The sequence below is a fragment of the Phycodurus eques genome, chromosome 6 (genome assembly GCF_024500275.1).
Source record: "Phycodurus eques isolate BA_2022a chromosome 6, UOR_Pequ_1.1, whole genome shotgun sequence".
In the NCBI taxonomy this organism is placed as follows: Eukaryota; Metazoa; Chordata; class Actinopteri; order Syngnathiformes; family Syngnathidae; genus Phycodurus; species Phycodurus eques.
The window spans coordinates 2,860,310-2,883,107 of record NC_084530.1 but is presented as its reverse complement, the minus strand read 5'-3'; the positions used below and the strand labels follow the sequence as shown (position 1 = coordinate 2,883,107).

The following is a 22,798-nucleotide window of genomic DNA, read 5'->3' as shown; positions in this document are numbered from 1 at the left end:
CACACAGCCTGTAGCATGACTGTTGACTCTTACTTTTAAAGCACAGTCAGATTATATTGTTTATTTTCACTGTGCATGGAACTGTGCCAAAATCTTGAAGTTTAATTGATGCGAGACGACCGCATATTTTGTTTTTTGTTATGGGCATTTTTTTTGGGGGATTAAATGCAAGCAATATGAGATTTAGGCAGGGGGATGGATGTGTTCATTACCTGATTTTCGGGAGTGTCACTTCACTGTGACAGATATATTTGAATCTTAATTTCCCTCATTGCAATTTTGCACATTAATGTAGCTCCATGAATAAAGAGAAGAGAAAGTTGTGCCAACTTGTGTGACAGCCTGCTTAACTAGTGGACATAAATAGCATGAGAGGCTAAGGAGAGAGAAACAAAGAGAAAATGCATTATTAACTTACCTCACTACAGCTCACGCTTAAGTACCAGAGTACAAGCCAAAAAAACATAACACTAAAATGAAGGGAGTTTTTGTTGTATATCATTAATTGATTCATCCACCCATCAATCCATTTTCTACCGCTTATCCGGGTCGGGTCGCGGGGGCAGTAGCTTTAGCAGGGATGCCCAGACAACCCTCTCCCCAGCCACTTCATCCAGCTCTTCAGGGGGGATCCCGAGGCGTTCCCAGGCCAGCCGAAAGACATAGTCTCTGCAGCGTGTCCTGGGTCGTCCCCGAGCTCTCCTCCCGGTGTGACCTCGGTGACCTCAAACCCAGAGATAGGAGAGCCCGCCTCAGAGAACCCACACTCTGCTTCCTCATGGGAAGGCGTGTCGGTGGAATTGAGGAGGTCTTCGAAGTATTCTCCCCACCGACTCACAACATCCTGAGTCGAGGTCAGCAGTGCCCCATCCCCCCTATACACAGTGTTGGTGGTGCACTGCTTTCCTCTCCTGAGAGGCCGGATGGTGGACCAGAATTTCCTCGAACCCGTCCGGAAGTCTTTCTCCATGGCCTCACCGAACTCCTCCCATACCCGAGTTTTTGCTTCAGCGACCACCAAAGCTACATTCCGCTTGGCCAGCCGGTACCCATCAGCTGCCTCAGGAGTCCCACAGGCCAAAAAGGCCCGATAGGATTCCTTCTTCAGCTTGACGGCATCCCTCACCGTTGGTGTTCACCAACGGGTTCAGGGATTGCCGCCACGACAGGCACCGACCACCTTACAGCCACAGCTCCGGTCGGCCGCCTCAGCAATGGAGGCGCGGAACATGGTCCACTCGGACTCGATGTCCCCCGCCTCCCCCGGAACATGAGCAAAGTTCTGTCAGAGGTGGGAGTTGAAACTCCTTCTGACAGGGGATTCTGCCAGATGTTCCCAGCAGACCCTCACAATATGTTTGGGCCTGCCACGTCGGGCCGGCATCTTCCCCAACCATCGGAACCAACTCATCACCAGGTGGTGATCAGTTGACAGCTCCGCCCCTCTCTTCACCCGAGTGTCCAAGACATGCAGCCGCAAGTCAGATGACACAACCACAAAGTCGATCATCGAACTGCGACCTAGGGTGTCCTGGTGCCAAGTGCACGTGTGGACACCCTTATGCTTGAACATGGTGTTTGTTATGGACAATCCGTGACAAGCACAAAAGTCCAATAAAAGAACACCGCTCGGGTTCTGATCAGGGGGGGCCGTTCCTCCCAATCACGCCCTTCCAGGGCTCACTGTCATTGCCCACGTGAGCATTGAAGTCCCCCAGCAGAACGATGGAGTCCCCAGCGGGAGCGCTCTCCCGCACCCCCTCCAAGGACTCCAAAAAGGGTGGGTACTCTGAACTGCTGTTTGGTGCATAGGCACAAACAACAGTCAGGACCCGTCCCCCCACCCAAAGGTGGAAGGAGGCTACCCTCTCGTCCACTGGGGTGAACCCCAACGTACAGGCGCCAAGCCGGGGGGCAATAAGTATACCCACACCTGCTCGGCGCCTCTCACCATGGGCAACTCCAGAGTGGAAGAGAGTCCAACCCCTCTCGAGAGGACTAGTACCAGAGCCCAAGCTGTGTGTGGAGGCGAGTCCGACTATATCTAGTCGGAACTTCTCGACCTCACACACCTCCTTCCCTGCGAGAGAGGTGCCACGTACCTAGAGCCAGCTTCTGTAGCCAGGGATCGGATCGCCCAGCTCACACTGCACCCGAGCCCAATGGCCCCTCCCACAGGTGGTGAGCCCATGGGAAGGGGGCCCACGTTACCCTTTCGGGCTGTGCCCGGCCGGGCCCCATGGGTGCAGCTCGCCTTCGTGCCCCACCTCCAGGCCTGGCTCCAGTGGGGTGCACCGGTGACCCGCGTCCGGGCAAGTGAAAACCAAGTCCATCGTTTGTCGTCATCATAAGGGGTCTTTGAGCCATGCTTTGTCTGGTCCCTCACCTAGGACCTGTTTGCCATGGGTGACCCTGCCAGGGGCATAAAGCCCCAGAAAACTTAGCTCCTAGGATCATTGGGACACACTAACCCCTCCACCACAATAAGGTGACGGCTCAAGGAGGGGATTAATTGATTCATTTTATTTAATTTATCTGCTACTTTGTGATTGTGGCTAATCAAATGAACCATTATTTTCTTCTTGTTTACTGAAAAAATCCATTCATGAAGACTGACAAACCCTGCTAATGCAAAAAAAGACTCAATCAGGCCTATCTACTGAGAAATTGGAAGATGCATAGCAAATACTCAACCACCCTTAGGTTAATCCATCCATCCATTTTCTGAGCCGCTTCTCCTCACTCGGGTCGCGGGCGTGCTGGAGCCTATCCCAGCTATCATCTGGCAGGAGGCAGGGTACACCCTGAACTGGTTTCCAGATAATCGCAGGGCACATACAAACAAACAGCCATTCGCACTCACATTCACACCTACGGGCAATTTAGAGTCTCCAATTCATGTATGTCTTTTGGGATGGGGGAGGAAACCGGAGTGCCCGGAGAAAACCCACGCAGGCACGGGGAGAACATGCAAACTCTCCAAACACAGGCTTGAACCCCGGTCCTCAGAACTGTGAGGCTGACGCTCTAACCAGTCGTTCACCGTGCCGCCCCTGAGGTTAATATCAACAATAATCAGCATCAGTGCAAACATGCATATCACAAGACTTGACAAGTACCTATCTGTTCATCATACAGTAGTTTTGCTTTCATATAATTATGCTGTCATCTGCATTTGTTTAATCTATGGAATAATAAAATATCACATTGACTGGGTGTCTCTCTGTCAAAGAAATGTCAGCAGAAACAAATGATAAGACAGACAGTGTGCACCCCAAACAGCAAGCCCTTCATGCACACGGTGTAGTGTCAGTGGATCGCGGAAGGTGACCTTGCTCTGAGGGTATGATGATCCTCATTCAAGAGATTCTAGAACTGACAGTGAAATGTTGTATATGTTATGTTATATATCGCTCACACGCATGTACATACAGACATGCGAAGACATGCACACACACACACACACACACACACACACACAGACGCACGCACGCACATAACCACCCACCCACACAACACAGTATTTCTTTGTTAATTACAGCAACCTTTAAAAAACAGGATACGTCTGCCTACCAGATTGTTGATAATCCTTCTAAAAAAGCCTCAAACCACAATCTATTTTAATTGTCATGAGTGACTTAATTCGAGTGGCGGCACATTGGCCGACTGGTTAGATCGTCTGCCTCACAGTTCTGAGGATCGGGGTTCAATCCCCGGCCCCGCCTGTGTGGAGTTTGCATGTTCTCCCCGTGCCTGCGTGGGTTTTCTCCGGGCACTCCGGTTTCCTCCCACATCCCAAAAACATGCATGGTAGGTTAATTGACAACTCTAAATTGCCCATAGGTGTGAATGTGAGTGCGAATGGTTGTTTGTTTGTATGTGCCCTGCGATTGGCTGGCAACCAGTTCAGGGTGTACCCCGCCTCCTGCCCAATGATATCTGGGATAGGCTCCAGCACGCCCGCGACCTGAGTGAGGAGAAGCGGCTCAGAAAATGGATGGATGGATTTAATTCGACCCAAAGCAAATACTACGTCAAAGATAAAGAGATTTACTTTTAATTGTTGCTTGCCAGATCAGCAGACCTTCCAAGAATTCTTTGGTTGAGGTCCGATCGTAATCAAAGAAAGAAAGAAAATATAGAGCAGAAACAGATTTACTCATCTCTTAGTTAATTTAGAAAGATATGTTTTATCACTTACAATGTTTTTTCAAGAACATATTCATTGTTGTTTCAGAGTTGACAAAGCACGAGTCCACATTTCTAATTATTTTGAGAAACTGTGGACGTCGTATCCTCCGGGCCAAAGAGGAAAAGAACCATCCGGACTGTTATGGACGCAAAGTTCAAAAGCCAGCATCTATGATGGTATGGGGCTGTGTTAGTGCCAATGGCATGGTAACTTACACATCTGTGAAGGCACCATTAATGCTGAACGGTACATACAGGTTTTGGAGAAACATATGCTGCCATCCAAGCAACGTCTTTTTCATGGACGCCCCTGCATATTTCAGCAAGACAATGCCAAACCACATTCTGCACATGTTACAACAGCGTGGCTTTGTAGTAAAAGAGTGCGGGTACTTGACTGGCCTGCCTGCAGTCCAGACCTGTCTCCCATTCAAAATGTGTGGCGCATTATGAAGCGTAAATATGACAACGGAGACCCCGGACTGTTGAAGACTGAAGCTGTACATCAAGCAAGAATGGGAAAGAATTCCACCGACAAAGCTTCAACAATTAGTGTCCTCAGTTCCCAAACGTTTATTAAAAGAAAAGGTGATGTAACACAATGGTAAACATGACCCTGTCCCTGCTTTTATGGAACGTATTGCAGCCATAAAATTCTAAGTTAATGATTATTTGCTAAAAACAATAAACTTTATCAGTTTGAACATTAAATATCTTGTCTTTGTAGTGTATTCAATTAAATATAGGTCAAACATGATTTGCAAATCATTGTATTCTGTTTTTATTTATGTTTATCACAACATCCCAACTTCATTGGAATTGGGGTTGTAAAATATTCCTGAACTAGTTCTATTTCTTCAACTTAAAATCACACTTCCAGGTGAGGCTCATATTACAAGCATTCCTGGATATCGACACGCCCTTACCTAAGAGGGAAAAGAAAAAGAAGGCAAAAGCCAGTTGCTCGTGTTATCATTGAATCCAAAGATCCGTAATAATGTTTGTGCTTTCTTGATGGACTCTCACACGAAAACAGGGACAGTTTACCTTCAACCGCGCAAAGCTGGCAAAGTAAGTATGCAGTTGTTTGAACTTATTGTGCTGACGTATTGATCATCGAGTGAAAATGATGTTTTCTTTGTGACAAAGTTAGCCTGCAAATACTGTAATATTTCGTTTGTATGTGATTATCAAAACTATTCACCTCCCAGATACGATCAGAGGAGCAGCTATTCTTCATTGGAATCACACAGTTAATAAAAAGAAAAAAAGTCTAACTACACAATCATACATAACCATTTTCCTCATTGAAATTCTGCCAGTTTTATCATTATATATTGCTTTATTGAAAGAATTTAACTACAACAACTTTCATTCTTTCCTTTTTTGTCAAACGTGTACCACTGTATTGTGCAAGTAAGCAAGCAGGAGCAGAGCCCAAATGAGCATGTTGAAACACAACCAGTTTCTGTGCTACAGATTCCTGTACAGCACTGATAGACAGCAGATACTTAAGACACCACAGTGAGGGAAAACACCATCTGTCCTTTTATTGGATACTATGTTTCTACTTCTAAATAAAGTACTAAAACTAAAACATCTAACCATATGTGTCTTCTCTCTTGTTCTTGTATATTTTTCTCTTTCCTTTTAGAAATGGAAGCCAGTGTTGTTGTCACTGGTGCCACCAAGCAGCAATGGAGTGGGTCGATTGGAGATTCAGTTAATAGAAGGTACACTGATGTTACATCTGTTATTTTATTTTATTTTTTATTGTTGAATAATGATGTCATCAACATAAACCAATAACAGAAATATTAGTGTAGTTGAAGCCACATTAAATGAGCAACCTAGTGCAGACTTTACCTGCCAACACAGTATAGTAAGTACCAAAATGTAAACAAGCACATCATTCTCAGTACACTTCTCTTAAGACTCTTAACTGATAGATAGATGGATGCCAGTTGTGGTCCATGAAGGCAACTGTGTGTGTGTGTGTGCGTGTTTGTGTGTGTGTGTACATAAATGAATGTCGGTTTGATATTGGGGAATACGAACACACACACACACACACATTCAGTTAATAGGAGGTATGCTGATCTTACATCTGTTATTTTATTTGATTTTTGTTGTTGTTGACCATAACACACAGGTACCAATACTTTTTATTTGGCATGCATTTATCCTCTATAACGTTAGTTTAAACATATATATTGGGATCTGAGAATACATGCAGGAAAACGCTAACTAGGCCCACCAAGATGGCAGATCTTGTGTGTCTCGAATATGAAACGTCACACCCTGGTCCAGCTTCCAGCAATCCTATCCTCTTCTATACTCATGTGACTTTACACACATGATAGGGATACAACAATAAGATGGGGAAAATCTTGTTTGAGTCACAACTCACATTATTTTTTTGTCCAATCTGGCCCACTTTGGAACTCGGATAATCTAGATCTGAATCTGACCTCAATCATAAGTGCTACAAATCAGATGAACCCTATATCTACAAGCATCACATCATTGTGAGCAGTCATTTTGAGATATCTATGTAATGACAAGGTTACCTCTGCCTTTTGAACCTAGAGGGGGAAGAGTCAGTACAATTATAATGATTAACAGGAATAGTCAAAAAGTCCACAAACCAGTATTTTTTTGTCCTTCATGAAGGCAGTCTACATCCTCAACGGGTCGACAGTCAATCACATATGCAGTAGAAACAGACATCCATTCATACTCACATTCAAACTGTGACTGAGTGGGAACTGAGCCTGAATCACAATACTGTAAATTACTAATGCATAATTAAGTCATGGATGGATGGATGGATGGTTGGATGGCTATTTAAGATTTTATACACAACTCAATTGCCTCAAAAACATACACAGGCATAGGTGGCAACTGGCTGGTGATGATGTGTGCTTGTCTGTGTGTGTGTGTGTGTGTGTGTGTGCGTGCGTGCATGTGTGAGCAACAAAAATATGCATGCAGCAGCAGGGTGAGCAGCAGAAGATGAAAAATAAATTTGACAGCTTAAATAGACCCCAGGATTGTGGAGATGGCGTTATGTAAGCTCACCGGATGCACATGTTCTCTTATTTGCTTGCACTTGCACGCGTGCATCTCTGGTATACACACGACATATAATGAGTCCAATAATCCTTTAAAAAATAACATAAAAATGTAAACATTACTTAAAAAAGAGAACACAAAATCAGCCTTAAATTACAAGGCTCCTTGCAAATTTGCGAAGAGTGCTCAAGCTGCAGAAAGGAAGTAGCTCAGAGGGTGTTCATTTGAAAGAGTTTTAATCAATGATGACGTAAATGGCTCCCAAAAGATGAAATAAACACCAACACTGGATATTCATGAGAGCAGTCAGTTTGAAACCTCCGCACTTAGTGAGCTGACCCAAAAGTGTCCAAGTGGCTGCCATGATAAGAAATGCTTCAATTCGGTAGTGATGAGGAGGGAGGGAGGTTCGTGTCCCTGGTGACGTGTAATTATGGCAGTGAGTGTGATGACAAAAAAGTGTGGTTTGAGTCAAGAAAATGACACAAAAGTCATCATGCAATCCTGTTAGAAATGTTTCTGCCGACATGTATATAAATACAAAGTTTTGAAATCATTTTCTTGGTTTGCATTACTGCAATAAATGTGTTGAATGCCTATGATGTTAACTGCTTTGGATAAAGTTTTAAATTTTTACCCAACCTAATTTCATCTATCCATTTTCTACACCGCTTATCTTCACTAGGGTCGTGGGTATGCTGGAGTTTATGCCAGCTAACTGTGGGCAGGAGGCGGGGTACATCCTGAACTGGTTGCCAGCCAATTGCAGGGCACATATAAACAAACAACCATTCACACTCACATTCACACCTATGGAGAATTTAGAGTCTTCAATTAACCCACCGTGCATGTTTTTGGGATGTGGGAGTACCTGGAGAAAACCCACGCAGGCACGAACTCCACGCAGGCGAGGCCGGATTTGAACCCAAGTCCTCAGAACTCTGAGGCGGATGTGCTAACCAGTAGTCACCGTGCCGCGCCAACCTAATTCAATCTCACAATATTAACATCATAATGTCCCGCTATGTTGCCTAATGACACTTCACTTCATCAGGTGTGTCTAACATATGGCCTGCGGGCCAAAAACGGCCTGCTATGTGGTACAATCTGGCCTGCAGGATGAATTTGAAAGTGGAAAAAAAATACAAAATACATTTTGGTGGTGGGTGCTAAGGATAATTTTGTGAATTGTAATGCTCCTGTAAAAAAATGGAGCCATTTTATGTGTTGTCATGAGGTCTCAGATACAATCTTCATGTATTTATGGATGCTTCTTATTTCACCATGGATCAATGCTGTGACACCTTTTAATCTCCCTCTTCTCTTTGCTCTCTGAGTTTCATGATGCTGGACTTTGAATGGAACCCTTAATCATGGTGAAGAGCTTTTGTGTCTTGATATCAGTGATATCTAGTTCAACTTTTGATCCGCTGGGTATTTCAATTAATAGCTATCTGGTAATGCCGCTACATTATATATTATTTTTGACAATTGCAATTGCAAAAGATGCAGAGTCCTCTAGCACTTAGAGCAGTTCGAATGACTAATATTGCAATAGTCTGGTGCAATGACCTTTGAGCAAAGGGCGCCGAGACTTCAAGGAGTGTATGCAGTTTAAAGTGACGAGTAGTGCGATAATCTGGGACAATGTTGATTGTGCAAATGTTGCAGATACTCCTCAATCAGTGTGCAAATGGAGCAGATGCTACTTTGGCATGAGTGGCCAGTATTGGTCGACAACAGATATGCAAATAGTGCAGCGTGGCGAGACTACTACAGTAAGTGCACGAGTAATATATAATTAGCCCCACAGAAATGTGGCAATGTACTCAAGTCAAAAAATTGCCAGCATGTTGTAATGGAATTGGAGGTTAGGTGTTTAAGAAGTCCAAGGTCATCCTTGGACCATTTGCTTTTTTCTTCCCATCTAGGACCTGACTCTCATAAGTCCCTGGTTGACGGACTTGCCTCTGTGCCTTCTTGATCTTGATCTTGATCAACCTTCTTCTCCATGGGGAGGGGGTGGGGGGATCTCTGTATTTTGCATCATTGATTATCTCAAGTGACTCAAGCTGTATATACTAGTTTATATGTTTCTGTGATGGTGGTAAAGAGGCTAGCCACTGTCTTAGATACAATTTAGAGAAGTATCTCCTCAGATTGTGAACCTAGAATATAATACATAAGACATAATTATTACTATATAAGCACTCACTCATAAGTGATGCTCACATCACAATATTATTATTATTTATTAACAGATCAATTTTCTATATCCCTTATCCTCATTTCGGGTCATGGGTGTGCTGGAGCGTATCCAAGCTGAGGCGGGGTACACCCTGGATTACTCACCAGACAATCGCAGGGCACTTGTAGACAAACATACAATCAATGAACCTTTCATACTCACATGCATACCTCAGGAGAATGCAAAGCCTTCAATTAAACTAACATGCATGTTCTTTGAACGTGGGAGCTAGTTATAATATTAGCAACAATAATCATCATAATTTGATTTGAGAATCAAGAATCAAAAATAATGATTTTATTATTTTGTTTTGTTATTTATCAAAAGAGTAACGTCTGTATCGGATTTGATCCTGAAAGAGTGGTCAGATATGTTTATTTACTGAACTGCAGAAAGTAACAGACCTCTAATTGACACTTTATTTTTACAAATGCTTTTGTAAAGGTAATGTTTTGTGTGATTTCCTCAAGCCATTTCTGTGCATGTATTTGTGTTTTATCCTTGGTTCCCATCAATAATGCAGTCCAGTTAGAAGCTAACTGTTTTCTACTTGTTTCCTCGTGTCACTTATGATAGATGCACCTGCCTGACTGCTTTAATTATGATAGTAAGATGAGATATGATTTAGTTTCCTAAATTTCGAGGGCTGTCTATATGTTATAACATTTACATTATAAGGCAATGCAAGTTTATTTGTAGAGCAGAAATTGTACATAAGGCAATTCAAAGCACTTTAAAGCTACATAAAATTACAAGAAGATAAAATCATTCGACAAAACAAAAATTATTAAGTCATTTCATTAAAAGTGAGCAGTGCAGAAGAAATACTTTCCAATGCCATATACACAACTAAATACAGTAACTGTTTTGTGGATGGATTTGAAGATTGTCAGAGTTGAGGCCTGTCTGACATCTTCTAGGAGACTGTTCCATATTTTAGCACAATAAAACTGAAACGCAGCCTCACAGTGTTTGGTCCTGACTCTGGGCACCAGCAGGAGACCAATCCCTGAGGTTCTCAGAGCCCGAGAAGGTTCGTATGGCTCCAACAGAGAGAGATGTACTTTGGCACTAGACCATGAAGAGACTTGAACACAAGTAGAGCTGTTTTTAAGTACTGTATATTCTCTGAGCGACAGGAAGCAATTGTACAGACCTAATCACTTGGCCAATATGGTCATATTTCCTGGTTCTAGTCAGGACTCGAGCAGCAACCCTCTGGATGTGCTGTAGCTGTCCTATAGCTCAATTAGAGAGGCCAGTGAGCAGGCCCTTACAGTTCTTTTAATTCTATATATTCAGTTAAGATGATTTTTTACCGCTTTTCGATACAGGCGCCGCTAGAGAAAATATAACAGAGACAATTACCTATTATTAACGTGACGTCACTCACTGCCATGTTTGTTTTTGATGCATTGTTTTGTTCCGGTGCCCCCTAGATCCCAACCGCTAACATGGTGGTCCATCGAATACTGATCATGTGATCAAAAACTAAGCTAAATCAGTCAATAATAGGATGCCAAACCTTACAAAATTAAGAAACAACGTCAAAAGTTATTCTGGGGCACCATCAGGGGCTGTCCATGGGTGGCCACAGCCACCCATATAAATTTCTTGGCCACCCCACTCACTAGTCAGTCACATAGCGGAGAGGTTCTCTCAGCATAACCCCCCCAATGATAGGTTTCCATTAGTAGCCCCCCACCCCCTCAGGGATTAGTTTCGTCATCAGAAAAAGTGGATCTCAGCACCCCCCAATGATTGGTTGGGGTCACCCCACCAACCATTGATGAATTTCTGGAAGTGCCCCTTGACCTATTTGAGCTCAAACTAGCTACAGAGCTTGCCATGCCAATTTCAGCAACCTGACCTAAAGAAACAGACCTAATAAAACATCTTAAATGTCAACAGTTCAATGATCATGCAGACAAAACAATAATGGACAATGCCGATTTTGAGTGGAGGCTTCGCTATCCAAAGACAATAGAGTCACGTCTTCTCACTCAAAGATGACGAATGTGAGGAGTTTGACTAGTTATGGAGTGTTGCCACCAAAATTGAAACATAAGCCCTCAATCATCAGTAAGATGCTGATAGATAATGTCTGGACATGTGGGGGGATGATAGCGCCAGTTCTACTACTTGAGGAAAAATACTATTAAATTACAGTTTGTTCGTGTGAAATCAGCATTGACTTAATTTACATGTGAGAGATGACAAACAGTATTTTAGTATGAACTACAATAAGATACTGTACTGTTAATCAATCGTTGTTGTTTTTACAGCTATTCATTCTAAAATGTGGTCTTATTTTGATACATTACATTTATTTACTATTATTGTTGAATGACTGATTTAACTGTTAATTCACCTTCAAGGAATGACTATTTAATAGTATTTTTGTGACGTATGGAGAGGAGCTGGACCCAAGAGCAGGCAGAGGCAGATAGATTATGAACAATTTATTTAGGAAAGGCAATGGATGTGGTCCTGGGTGGGTTGGCAGGCAGTGGCACGGACAGGTGGCAGGCAGTGGAGAGGACAGACGGCTGGCTTGGCGGCAGGAATGACGTCGATCAGGAATGCGGGAAAACACTGAGAGACACAGGAGTCAAAAAGGGAACGAGGAATAGAGTGGCTTACCCCCCTCATCCGTTGAGAGTACCCCCCTCTCAACGGATGCCTCCCGGCGTACTCCCAGGCTTCCCCGGGTGAGCCGTATAGAAGTCATCCAGAAGAGAGGCATCTAGGATGAGCTTCCGGTAAATCCACGCTCGCCCATACCATTCCCAGTCGACTAGGTACTGGAACCCCCTCCCCCTAGGCCTCACGTTGAGGATGCGCGACACAGTGAATGCTGGAAGGTCGTTTATAATCCTGGGGGTTAGGGTGTTCAGTCGGCCGGAGGGCTCAGGGCGGAGACAGGCTTAAGCAAGGAGACATGGAATGTTGGGTCAATATTTAAGGACTGCAGAAGTTTCAATTGGATGGAAGTTGGATTGATGATTTTGGTAATGGGAAAAGGACCAATGAAGCGGGAGGTCGCGGGAAGTAAGCCAGACAGATTGGCCCACCTTGTACTCGGGCGTTAGGGAGCGATGACGGTCCGCAAGCTGTTTATTGCCTGCGATGGACCGGGTCAACGCCGTCTGGACGTCCTTCCACACAGCCTGGATTCTCTGGAGGTGGTCTTGAATGGCGGAGACTGCCACTGTCTGCTCCTGTTCTTTGAATAATGGGGGTTGGTAACCAGCCATGATCGGGGACATATCGGAAGCGGCGCTGCTGATGGAGTTGTGAGCGTATTCGATCCACAGGAGGAAGGTACTCCATGAGGGTTTGCGTGCGGCCACACAGCGGAAAGCTGATTCCAGGAATTGATTAGCCCGCTCCATCTGGCCGTTGGTTTGCAGATGATATCCCGAGGACAAACTGTCTGCTGCGCCCACCGCCTGGCTGAATTCCTTCCAGACTTGTGAAGACAAGTGGGGACCTCAATCGGAGACAATGTCGATGGGGATACCATGGAGTTTGAACACATGCAAGACAAGGAGGAGGGACATAATGGACACATTTGGAAAAGCGATCAATGATAGTGAGAATGACTGAGTTACCTTCTGAGGGGGACAGGCCGGTAACAAAGCGATGTGAGACCAAGGGCGGCTAGGAATCGGCAAGGGGCGCATCAGACCAGCTGGGGGCTGGTGTGAAGACTTCCCTCGGGCGCAGACGGAGCAGGCTTGGACGAACGCTCGGGTGTCTTAGAAGAGGCTGGGCCACCAGAAGTGTTGCTGGATGAACTGGGTAGTACGGGTGATGCCAGGCTGAGTTAGTTTTGAGTTGTGTGCCGACTGTAGGACTTTAGAACGTGCGGAATCCAGTACAAACAGGCAGTATGGAGGCCCAGTCTTGGGATCAGGTTGTTTTTTTGGAGCCTCCTTGACCACCTGCTCGATCTTCCATGTGGCACCTCCAATGAAACAGGACGAAGGATGAATGGTTTCGGGTTCTGCTGAGCTGGAGGCTGGTGAGGGAATACAGGATAGGGCATCTGCCTTGGTGTTACGGTAACCAGGATAAAGGAGAGACTGAAATTGAACCTGCTCAGGAATAGTGCCCAGCGAGCTTGTCGAGTGTTGAGACATTTAGCAGAATGTCGGTAAGAGAGGATTTTGTGGTCAGTCCAAATGATAAATGGCGGTTCAGTCCCCTCCAGCCAGTACCTCCATATTATAACCAGCAGTTCTCGGTCGCCGACATAATTCCTCTCCGCAGGGGATAAGCGACGGGAAAGAAAATACAGGGGTGTAGTTTCTGGGTCGTGGGGTCCCGCTGCAAGAGGACAGCTCCATCTCCGGAGTCCGAGGCGTCAACCTCCACCGTGAACTGGAGAGGGTGGGGGGGGGTCAGGGTGGTGTAAATGGGAGCATTGCTGAAAAGGGTTTTGAGTTCACTGAATGCTTGGGAGGCTGCTGGGGTCCACTGGAAGGGGAAGCTGATGGATCTGAAGCTGGTGAGAGGGATGGCGACCTTGCTGTAGTTGCAGATGAATCGACGGTAGAAGTTGGCAAATCCAAGGAAACATTGCAGTTCTTTCCCGGTAGTGAGGCTGGGCCAGTCGGTGATGGCTTGGAACTTGGCGGAGTCCGGTTGCAGTTGCCCTTTTGCAATTATGTAACCGAGAAAATGTACTGAGGAGAGGTTAAATTCGCATTTCTCAGGTTTGACAAACAGGCGGTTCTCGAGGAGGCGCTGGAGGACCTTGCGCACATGGATGCGGTGTTCTACGGGGGAGTGGGAGAAGATGCGGTTGTCATCAAGGTATACGAAAACAAACCAATTCGTATGTCATGGAGGATGTCATGGATCAGTGATTGCAAAACTGCAGGGGCGTTGTTAAGCCGAACGGCATGACCAGGTACTCGAAATGTCCGGGAGGGGTATTGAAGGCAGTCTTCCATTCGTAACCCTCTCGGATACGGATGAGGTGATAGGAGGTGATGAATTTGGTGAATAGCTGAGCTTTGCAGAGGGGTGGCGGTGACGAAGAGGTAGCGGTGACTTGTTTTTTACGGTTATGTCATTGAGGGGGTGGAGAGTGGTGTCTTTTTTCTCCACGAAGAAAAAAACAGAGATGAGGAGGGGCGTATGAGTCCAGCAGCCAGTGAGTCCCTGATGTAATCCTCCATTGCTTTTTTTTCCTCCGGATGGGAGAGATTGAACAGTCGGCTGGTGGGAAGTGGAGCTCCCAGCAAGAGGTCAATGGCACAGTCGTACGGGCGGTGGGGGAGGTAGAGAGATTGCCAAGAATTTGCTGAAGACTGCGGAGAAGTCATGATACACTTCAAGAATTTGTAAGAGGTCCATTTGGGCGGCAGAGGGTGGTGGGTCTTTGAGGATGGAATGGCAGAGAGCAGACAGTGGGAATGGCAACGAGGACTCCATCTGGTGATGGATAAATGAGTCCAGTCGATGGCGGGTTTTGAAGTTGGAACCAGGGAATACCAATAACTAAGAGGATCTCAGGGGAAGGAATGACAAAGAGGGAAATGTTTTTGCAGTGATTACCGGAAATGAGGAGTGTGATAGACACTGTTTGGTGAGTGACAGGGGAAATGACTCAGCCATCCAGGGCTGTGACTGTTTTCAGGGACGGAAGTGGTTGGAGAGGGATTTGAAGCTGGTGAGGGAGAGCTAGAGGGAATGGAGGTTTGGCTCATCACGACTCTCTCGGTTCGCGGTGAGTCTGATCATTTGGTCGGCGGCGTCAAGAGGAAGGAAAATAACCAGATTGACCGCAGTAAATGCACAGGCACTGGATGAGACGACGCTGATGTTCCTGTGGATCAAACATGTTTTACCAATTTGCATCGGCTCATTGGGTGCAACGGGAAGGACGAATGTGCAGTAGATTGTGCAGGAGGCGGGTGAGAAGCTGACGGCGTGGTGCTCCGAGTGGGAGGGTTTTTGTGGAAGCACAGCACCCTCTCATGTGCTCTCTCTCGCAGTCTGAATCGAATGAATGGAGTACCGGGGTGGAGTTGTGACATAAGTAAGTGGACCATTTTGCTGCTTTGCCGCGGAGGAGGTGAGTGACATATGCTACTTTGGATCGTTTGGTGGGATAACTGTATGGTTGCAGGTTGAAAAAAAGGGTGCAGTTAAGGAGGAATTGGCTATAACCGCCTAAGTCCCCGGAGTAGGGTTTGGGTGGAGGTACATGTCGTTCTTTGTGAGCGAAGTGGGAGGCTCAGAGTCTGCGGATTCGGTATGGGTACTTACGGGGAATCGAACGGATTGCATCTGTTGAGAAAGGAGGGATACTTGTTGCGTGAGGGAGTGTAGGGATTCCATGATTTCTTGGAGACTCATTTCTTGTCTTCCTATGTGGGCACCTTGGATGCTGAGTGCATTCTTAAGCACCTCTGGAGTTGCTGGGTCCATAACGGCCAAAGTATTCTGTCACGTATGGAGAGGAGCTGGACCCAAGAGCAGCAGAGGCAGATAGATTTTGATGAACAGTTTATTTAGGAAAGGTAAGGGAGGTGGTCCTGGGTGGGTTGGCAGGCAGTGGAGAGGACAGGCGGCTGGCTTGGCGGCAGGAATGATGTGGATCAGAAACACATTGAGAACAAGGAGAGACACAGGAGTCAAAAAGGGAACGAGGAATAGAGTGGCTTACGTGAGGGAAATGGGCCGTGGTACCGCTGGAAGTTACTGCAATACTTTGACAAGGATTGCAGGCAGGCATATATGTAGGTGGTGACGAGGGCTGATTGGAGACAGGTGCTCAAAGAGAGAGGGGAGGGGAGAGAGAGGGCGAGAGGGCGCAAATCGCCCTCCAGGCTCCAATAATGGTACTGCAGGGCAGTACATGACAATTTTACAATTATAAATTACATTGATATGCTGTTATAAATCCATCATAAATTTGCAGCACGTTGTTACAGTGTGGCTATAGTCAATATAGTGACGGCTACTGTTATTTTTTTTTTTGAAGGGGAAAAAAAAAGTCAAATGTTTGGGGAGAGATATTTACTTATCAAAAGTAGAACACTCCCCGCAAAGAGCTGAGGCCCAGTGGCTAGAGCAGAGGCCACTATCTGAGAATGCACACTATTCTGAAATATTTGTGTTCATCATTACGTATATTGCAGGTGGCGGTGGAGGAAGAGATTATGGTGCAGGGTTGAAGAGACACCAGCAGCCTCAAGAAAGCAAGGTCAAAGTGGTCCGACTCTCTGAGCTTATTAGTGTGCTGAGACTCCCACCAAATGCTGAAGCCTGTCCCATGGTACCTGTAATTATCATGTTGAATTTCCACATAGCGTACTATAAATGAACAATAGTTGATTAAAAATGCTATCTTGTTGCAGGAAAACATGTCAGCTTTTTGTGTGGAGTCACAGGGGAGAACGATGGTGTTTGCTACACAAAAAGATGACTGTGTGGACTGGGTAGAGATACTTTGCCAAAGAACGTTTCAGGTTGAACCAGAAATTATATTGTGATTTATTGCTGTCTATGCTTTTTACTTGTGTTTCCTTAGTTTCCTCTCTGAACCAAAAGGTTTTAGGGTATGTTAATCTGTGATATTTCTCTTTCTTCAGAAGCGCACTCACTCAGGCACTAATCAGCTTCATATGGAGGAAAATCAGATATATGCAACAGCAAATGACGGTAACATCAACTGTAGTTCTTTTAATGTTTCCCAACAAATGACTCCCCAACCCCTTTCAATCAATGTAACATTATTTTAAATTAAATATTTTCTTGCAACGCTAGGTCTCCAATAGCCAGTTAGGGGACAAAATAGAACAGTCTTTGGGTAACTCATAAAGATAACAGTGTAGTCTAGTTTGAAAATAAAATTCTGCACAATGACACACAAAACACTTTTTTGTACACAGCCCTTTGTACCATTTTTTCCAGCCACAGATTTCTGTGTGGTGGTGCAAAGGACAGATGCAGCAATACGTTGTGGACTGCAGGGTGCATACTGGCTCCAGGTTGGACAAAAGACCCTCCTTCTGAAAGATACTCAGAAGGTGAACATTGTTGGACAGTGGCCATATGAACTGCTGAGGCGTTATGGTAAAGATAAGGTAAGGGCTTTCAAATATCACAACAATGAACAAAATTCTGAGGGATTAGCATCAATTTTCATTGATATGCAGATTACATGAACATGTTTTACAATATTACTCCTAATTATCGGTATCCATGCTAAAAAATGTAAGTATAATCCGGGTTTTTTAGGTTTTGGAAAGAAATATTCAAATATCTTCACTAACTTTATCCTTCATGATCTTCAAGGCTTTGAGACAAATTTCTACAGTGCTGACTGCACAGCTGCTTGCCTTCTGTTTTTCTCTTATCTTCAGGAGCTCCTTCCTTCTCCATCTCTGGAAACGGGGCCACTTTCCCAGCACTTACGTGTATTTTTTTCTTGTTTGGAGCTTCTCCCTGGATTTCCGATATCTCTTATTAGCTTTGTTCATGTCAGACGTCCGAGCTGCTTCGCGTTTCCCTATTGATTCGGCAACTGTGATCCCTTTCCTCTAAAAAGCACCAGAGAAATTTGCCCTTTTACTCTACATTTTCTTACCTGGGAGATGTGTTCTGAAAAGTGGCGGTACAAGAAATCCTTGTACACTGATCCTTCTATCTGTGGAAGCAGTTATGTATCGGGCTTATTAGCCTTACCGTATACCTTAGGTATATTACAAATTCACGGACAGTGTTGCCACAGTTACCTTGAAAAAGTAACTCTGTTACTTTACTGATTACTTGATCTTAAAAGTAACTTAGTTACTTTACTGATTACTTGGTTTCATATGTAACTAAATTAGAAAAAAGTAACTTTTTATTAACTTTCAGCAGCTGCCAAGTGGCAGGAATATCACTTATCCACAGTACAGAAAAAGCATTAACTTAGCCGTACCCATTACTTGGGAATGCACGCCATACAAATTATAGAATCATGTCATCAACATGAACCAATAACTGAAATATTAGTGTAGGAGAAACCACATTAAATAAGCAACTTAGTGCAGACTTGACATGCCAGCACAGTATAGTAAGTACCAAAATGTAAATAAGCACACCATTCTCAGTACACTTTTCTAAAGACTCTTAACTGATAGATACATTGATGCCAATTGTGGTCCATGAAGGCAACTGTGTGTGTGTTTGTGTTTGTGTGTGTGTGTGTGTGTGTGTATGTGTGTACGTAAATGAGAGTCTGTTTGATATTGGGGCATACAAACACACACACACACACAAACCATTACTCCCACCATCGTAATTTTGATGCAAAGAGCGAGAAAAGGTGAAAAAAATTACTGTTTAACTAGCAAAACTGTGGGTGATATATATATATATATATATATATATATATATATATATATATATATATATATATATATATATATATATATATGTGTATATATCAGAAAATGGATGGATGGATGGAGCAAGTGGCACACAAACCAGTAACAGTTGAAAACGAGCACTTGCTGTCTCTCTACTGAGAGACCTGCAATATATTCATTGGCTAACACTAATACGAAGAAAGCTGGGATAGGCTCCAGCACGCCTGCGACCATAGTGAGGATAAGCGGTACGGAAGATGAATGAATCATACTAATACTCATAAAATATTTGTTAAAAGCACATATGGTGAAATTGAAATAATCCCATCAAATGAGTCAGCCCGTATAGTGCTTTCTCAGAAGCACGAAAGTTGGCAAAATCACATTAGACTCCTCATACTTATGATGATGATAATGATGAGGATGAGGATGACGATTATCGTCCATTGTTCATCAAACCTTTACTAAATGTGACAAAAATCCTCAGCATTCATCACAGCATGTATGTTTCTTGTTATATTTGCGATGCATTCTCGTGATATTAAACGTTTATTCCCTTAAAACATCTTGTAATAAATAGTTTGAGTTTATCATAATTTAGTATAATTGTATCTTTTCAGTGAGGCCTGACTACTCCGTCATTTGAGATTATGCAGTAACTTGTAATGTTTTGTTTTGCTTTTACCAGCTGACATTAACCATTGAAGCAGGAAGACGATGTGACAGTGGTCCTGGAACATTCACCTTTGAAACAGAACAATCTGAGAAAATATTCAACCTGATTCAAAGCACCATCAAGCAAAAGACTTTAGCTGTTACATCAGGTAACCTTCACCAGGAAGAACACAACGCTTTAGTACCAAACGTACACACTAATTCCCCTCTCCCCAAAGTAGCCGCTATGACAAGTATGCACTCCATTCTGGAAAACAGGAGGACACAAGTAAAGACATCTCAAATCGCAGAGGACAATACGGGATGTCGAGATGATCCCGCTCATTCATCAGAGAATCAGTCAATACAGCCAGCTCCAATCACACTTATGCCTCTCCCAGTGGTCCCAAAATTTGGCAATCCCTCTGGAAGTCTTCATGGTTGCCAATTTGAAGATGAATATGCCAACCCAGCTGACTGCATCCAAAATGTACCGAAACCTCAAGCTACCATGGCTCACGTCTACATAGACCCTGCAAGTGTTCTTCCCCTCCATCCTCCAACTTCCAAAAAAACTACAAATACAGTTTCCAACTCATTCACCCCACACTCTTGCTTCATTATCAGTCACCCAGACTCTGTTTATTCAGAGGTGTATGATAATGTCAGTCTGGGCAAGAATGAATCAAATGCCAAGTGGAGTGAACAACATAGGAATTTTACAGAGGATGAACCAATTTATACTGTACCTGTGAGTAAGGAAGATGAAGTTTCTGATAAAGCTGAAACCAAACCAGATCCATTTGCCCACCTCTATGCTCAAGTGAATAAAACACCTCCATCATCTAGTCCCTCTGCAACCCCACCTCCCCCATCTTCATCATCCTTAGCCACCAGCATCGCTGCTACCAAAATTTCTGACACCTCTACTGACGATGTCATCTATGAAAACCTGGGCATCATTTAATTCAGCCGAATATGAAAATCTACATTAAGGCATTACAGTAAGTCCCCGGGCTGAATAGCCTAACCTTCCAAAATGAAATGCGCATGCCTGGTCCACATTTTCATTTTCAGATGTATATACAATTGTATGTATTCAATCTATTTTTAGCCTTTTTAAATAAAAAATGTCTATTGATATGAAAAACAGCAGCGGTGTGAACCAAGAATTAATCTAAATTGATTTCCTGGTGTTTATGAAAAGGGATTTTGTATTGAAATATCATGTCACACACACTGAAGCATGCACTGATTCATAGTATGGCATGTTATAATGGCATTTCTCTTTCACTTTATTGGCGTAATTGATCATGCAGAAACCTGAGTAAAATTACAAAAGCCTAAATCTAATTGTAATATACTGTAGTTCATTTTAACAGTAAAATAATGATTTATTTAAAATGTATTATTTATAATGAATGTAATTATAATTAATTAACCTTTTACTTAAACGTTTAAATATATAGTTTTTTTTTTTTGTTTACTTTCAGAGTCATATATCAATTACCAGTTATTTAAAGAGATCAATGACTTACTTATTTCTTTTTTTTAAATCGGTGGGCCAGATTAAGGAACGGAGCTCCAGGGTTGGCCATACTTTATCCACCCTTGCCTTGGACGTTACAAGTTAGGTACCGATAAATTGCAGGGACTTTCGTCTGTAAAACCTAAATGAAACCTATATTTCCTATTTACTGTTTTATGATGCCAAATAAAAAAATGTTTAGTTTAAAAGAGAAACGCGGTGGCCCTTGTCTTTGGCGCACAGAAGCGCTATTCTTTTTCTCCCCCCCCCCCGACCCCCCCATAGGCTGCTACACATTAGTTTACTGAGAGAATGCATGAAGTGACGAGTAGGCTCCTTTCAGTAGTATCAATTTATAATTGTGTATGGTCTCTTTTTGCAATCAGTAGCCGCCTCCTGCTGGCCATTAGAGAAAATTACAGGCACTGCTGCCCTGCAGCCAAACCCCGTCATACCCAAAACGCGCTGCCCTCCAGAGATAGGTGTGTATGGTGCATAAAAAGAAAAGGGGATGAGTGTGTGTAATGCATTAAAATCTTTGAGGGCAGGCAAGGCAGACAGCAGGGCGTCTAGACCAGGAAACAGCACTGACATACTGAAAGCCGGTCAAACACCCACACTCGCCCGACCCTCACCAGCCCCCCAAGAAACCCTGAATATGTGTGTGTGCACTGACGTGACTAGTGAACAAAACATTTACGGTGAATGGTGTGTGTATGTGCAAAGAGAGTGATTAAGAGGCATGGCTCCTGCAGGTCGGGCCCATCTGGGGGGACAACCATAGGGATACATTATATTATCACTTCAATTTATTAATGAATGCAAGTGAGGTGAATCTCTCTCTCTCTCTCTCGCTCCCGACTCGCCACATATATGCTGTATACCCAAACACATATATATATATCCATCCATCCATTTTCTTTACCACTTATCCTCGATAGGGTCCCAGCTATCTTCGGGCGGGAGGGAGGGTACACCCTGAACCGGTCGCCAGCCAATCGCAGGGCACATAGAAACAAACATCCATTTGCAACTCACATTCACACCTACGGGCAATTTAGAAGAAGAAGAAGAAGAAGAATCTTTTATTGTCAAAATTTGTTCTCTGCATTTAACCCATCACAGTGAACACATGCACATGTTAGTGAAACACACTGGAGCAGGGGGCAGCTGAAGCGCCCAGGGAGCATTTCGGGGTATCAGTGTCTTGCTCAAGGACACCACAGCCGTGAGTCCGGGGGGTGCTGGCAGATGGTCCAGTCGGGGTCTTGAACCTAGGTCCGCGATGGTCTTAACCATTGGGCCACGGCAGTCTTCAATCAACTAACCACACATGTTTTTGGGATGTGGGAGGAAACCGGAGTGCCCGGGGAAACCCCACGCAGGCACGGGGAGAACATGCAAACTCCACACAGGCGGTGCCGGGGATTGAACCCCGGTCCCCAGAACTATGAAGCAGATGTGCCAACCAGTCGTCTACCGTGCCGGTGCGTATAGAGAGAGAGCGAGAGAGAGACAGAGAGAGATATAAAGAAAGAGAGAGAGAGAGAGAGAAAAGTTCGATCAGCAACCCCCACATCGGCGATTGATTTCAGCCACCCCACTAAAAATGTTGTGGCTATCCCCCTGTATGAAATGTTAGGCCTTGTTGGAAGTGTGTGTCTATTCCTTACCCTTATTGAAACCACTCTCGCCACAACCTTCCACTGCGTGTTCGTTGCTTTTCCA

The 22,798-nt window shown here is 44.2% G+C and overlaps 1 protein-coding gene across 4 annotated transcripts; it reads left to right on the top strand.

The window, feature by feature from the left end:
• The first annotated feature begins 5,109 nt into the window (after positions 1-5,109).
• On the top strand, positions 5,110-20,880 carry LOC133404630 (docking protein 1-like). 4 transcript variants are annotated; one of them, XM_061680694.1, is made up of 8 exons: positions 5,110-5,262; positions 5,846-5,924; positions 16,672-16,808; positions 16,891-17,001; positions 17,125-17,194; positions 17,447-17,619; positions 19,577-19,712; positions 19,785-20,880. In XM_061680694.1, exons 1-8 carry the CDS (start codon positions 5,206-5,208, stop codon positions 20,507-20,509), a joined length of 1,488 nt encoding a protein of 495 aa, XP_061536678.1. In that variant the 5' UTR covers positions 5,110-5,205; the 3' UTR covers positions 20,510-20,880. The 4 variants fall into 4 exon arrangements, with proteins under 4 accessions (XP_061536678.1, XP_061536679.1, XP_061536677.1 ...); XM_061680695.1 differs by having other exon boundaries at positions 19,822-19,929; XM_061680693.1 differs by having other exon boundaries at positions 17,453-17,619; positions 19,577-20,880.
• Positions 20,881-22,798: the final 1,918 nt, after the last annotated feature.

Bases quoted from the DNA above. Each gene is read 5' to 3' on its own strand.
- LOC133404630 (XM_061680692.1), top strand. From the start codon at position 5,206: ATGGACTCTCACACGAAAACAGGGACAGTTTACCTTCAACCGCGCAAA. The intron at 5,263-5,845 runs GTAAGTATGCAG...CTTTCCTTTTAG, and splicing joins AACCGCGCAAAGCTGGCAAA to AAATGGAAGCCAGTGTTGTT. The intron at 17,195-17,446 runs GTAACATCAACT...CATTTTTTCCAG, and splicing joins ATATGCAACAGCAAATGACG to CCACAGATTTCTGTGTGGTG.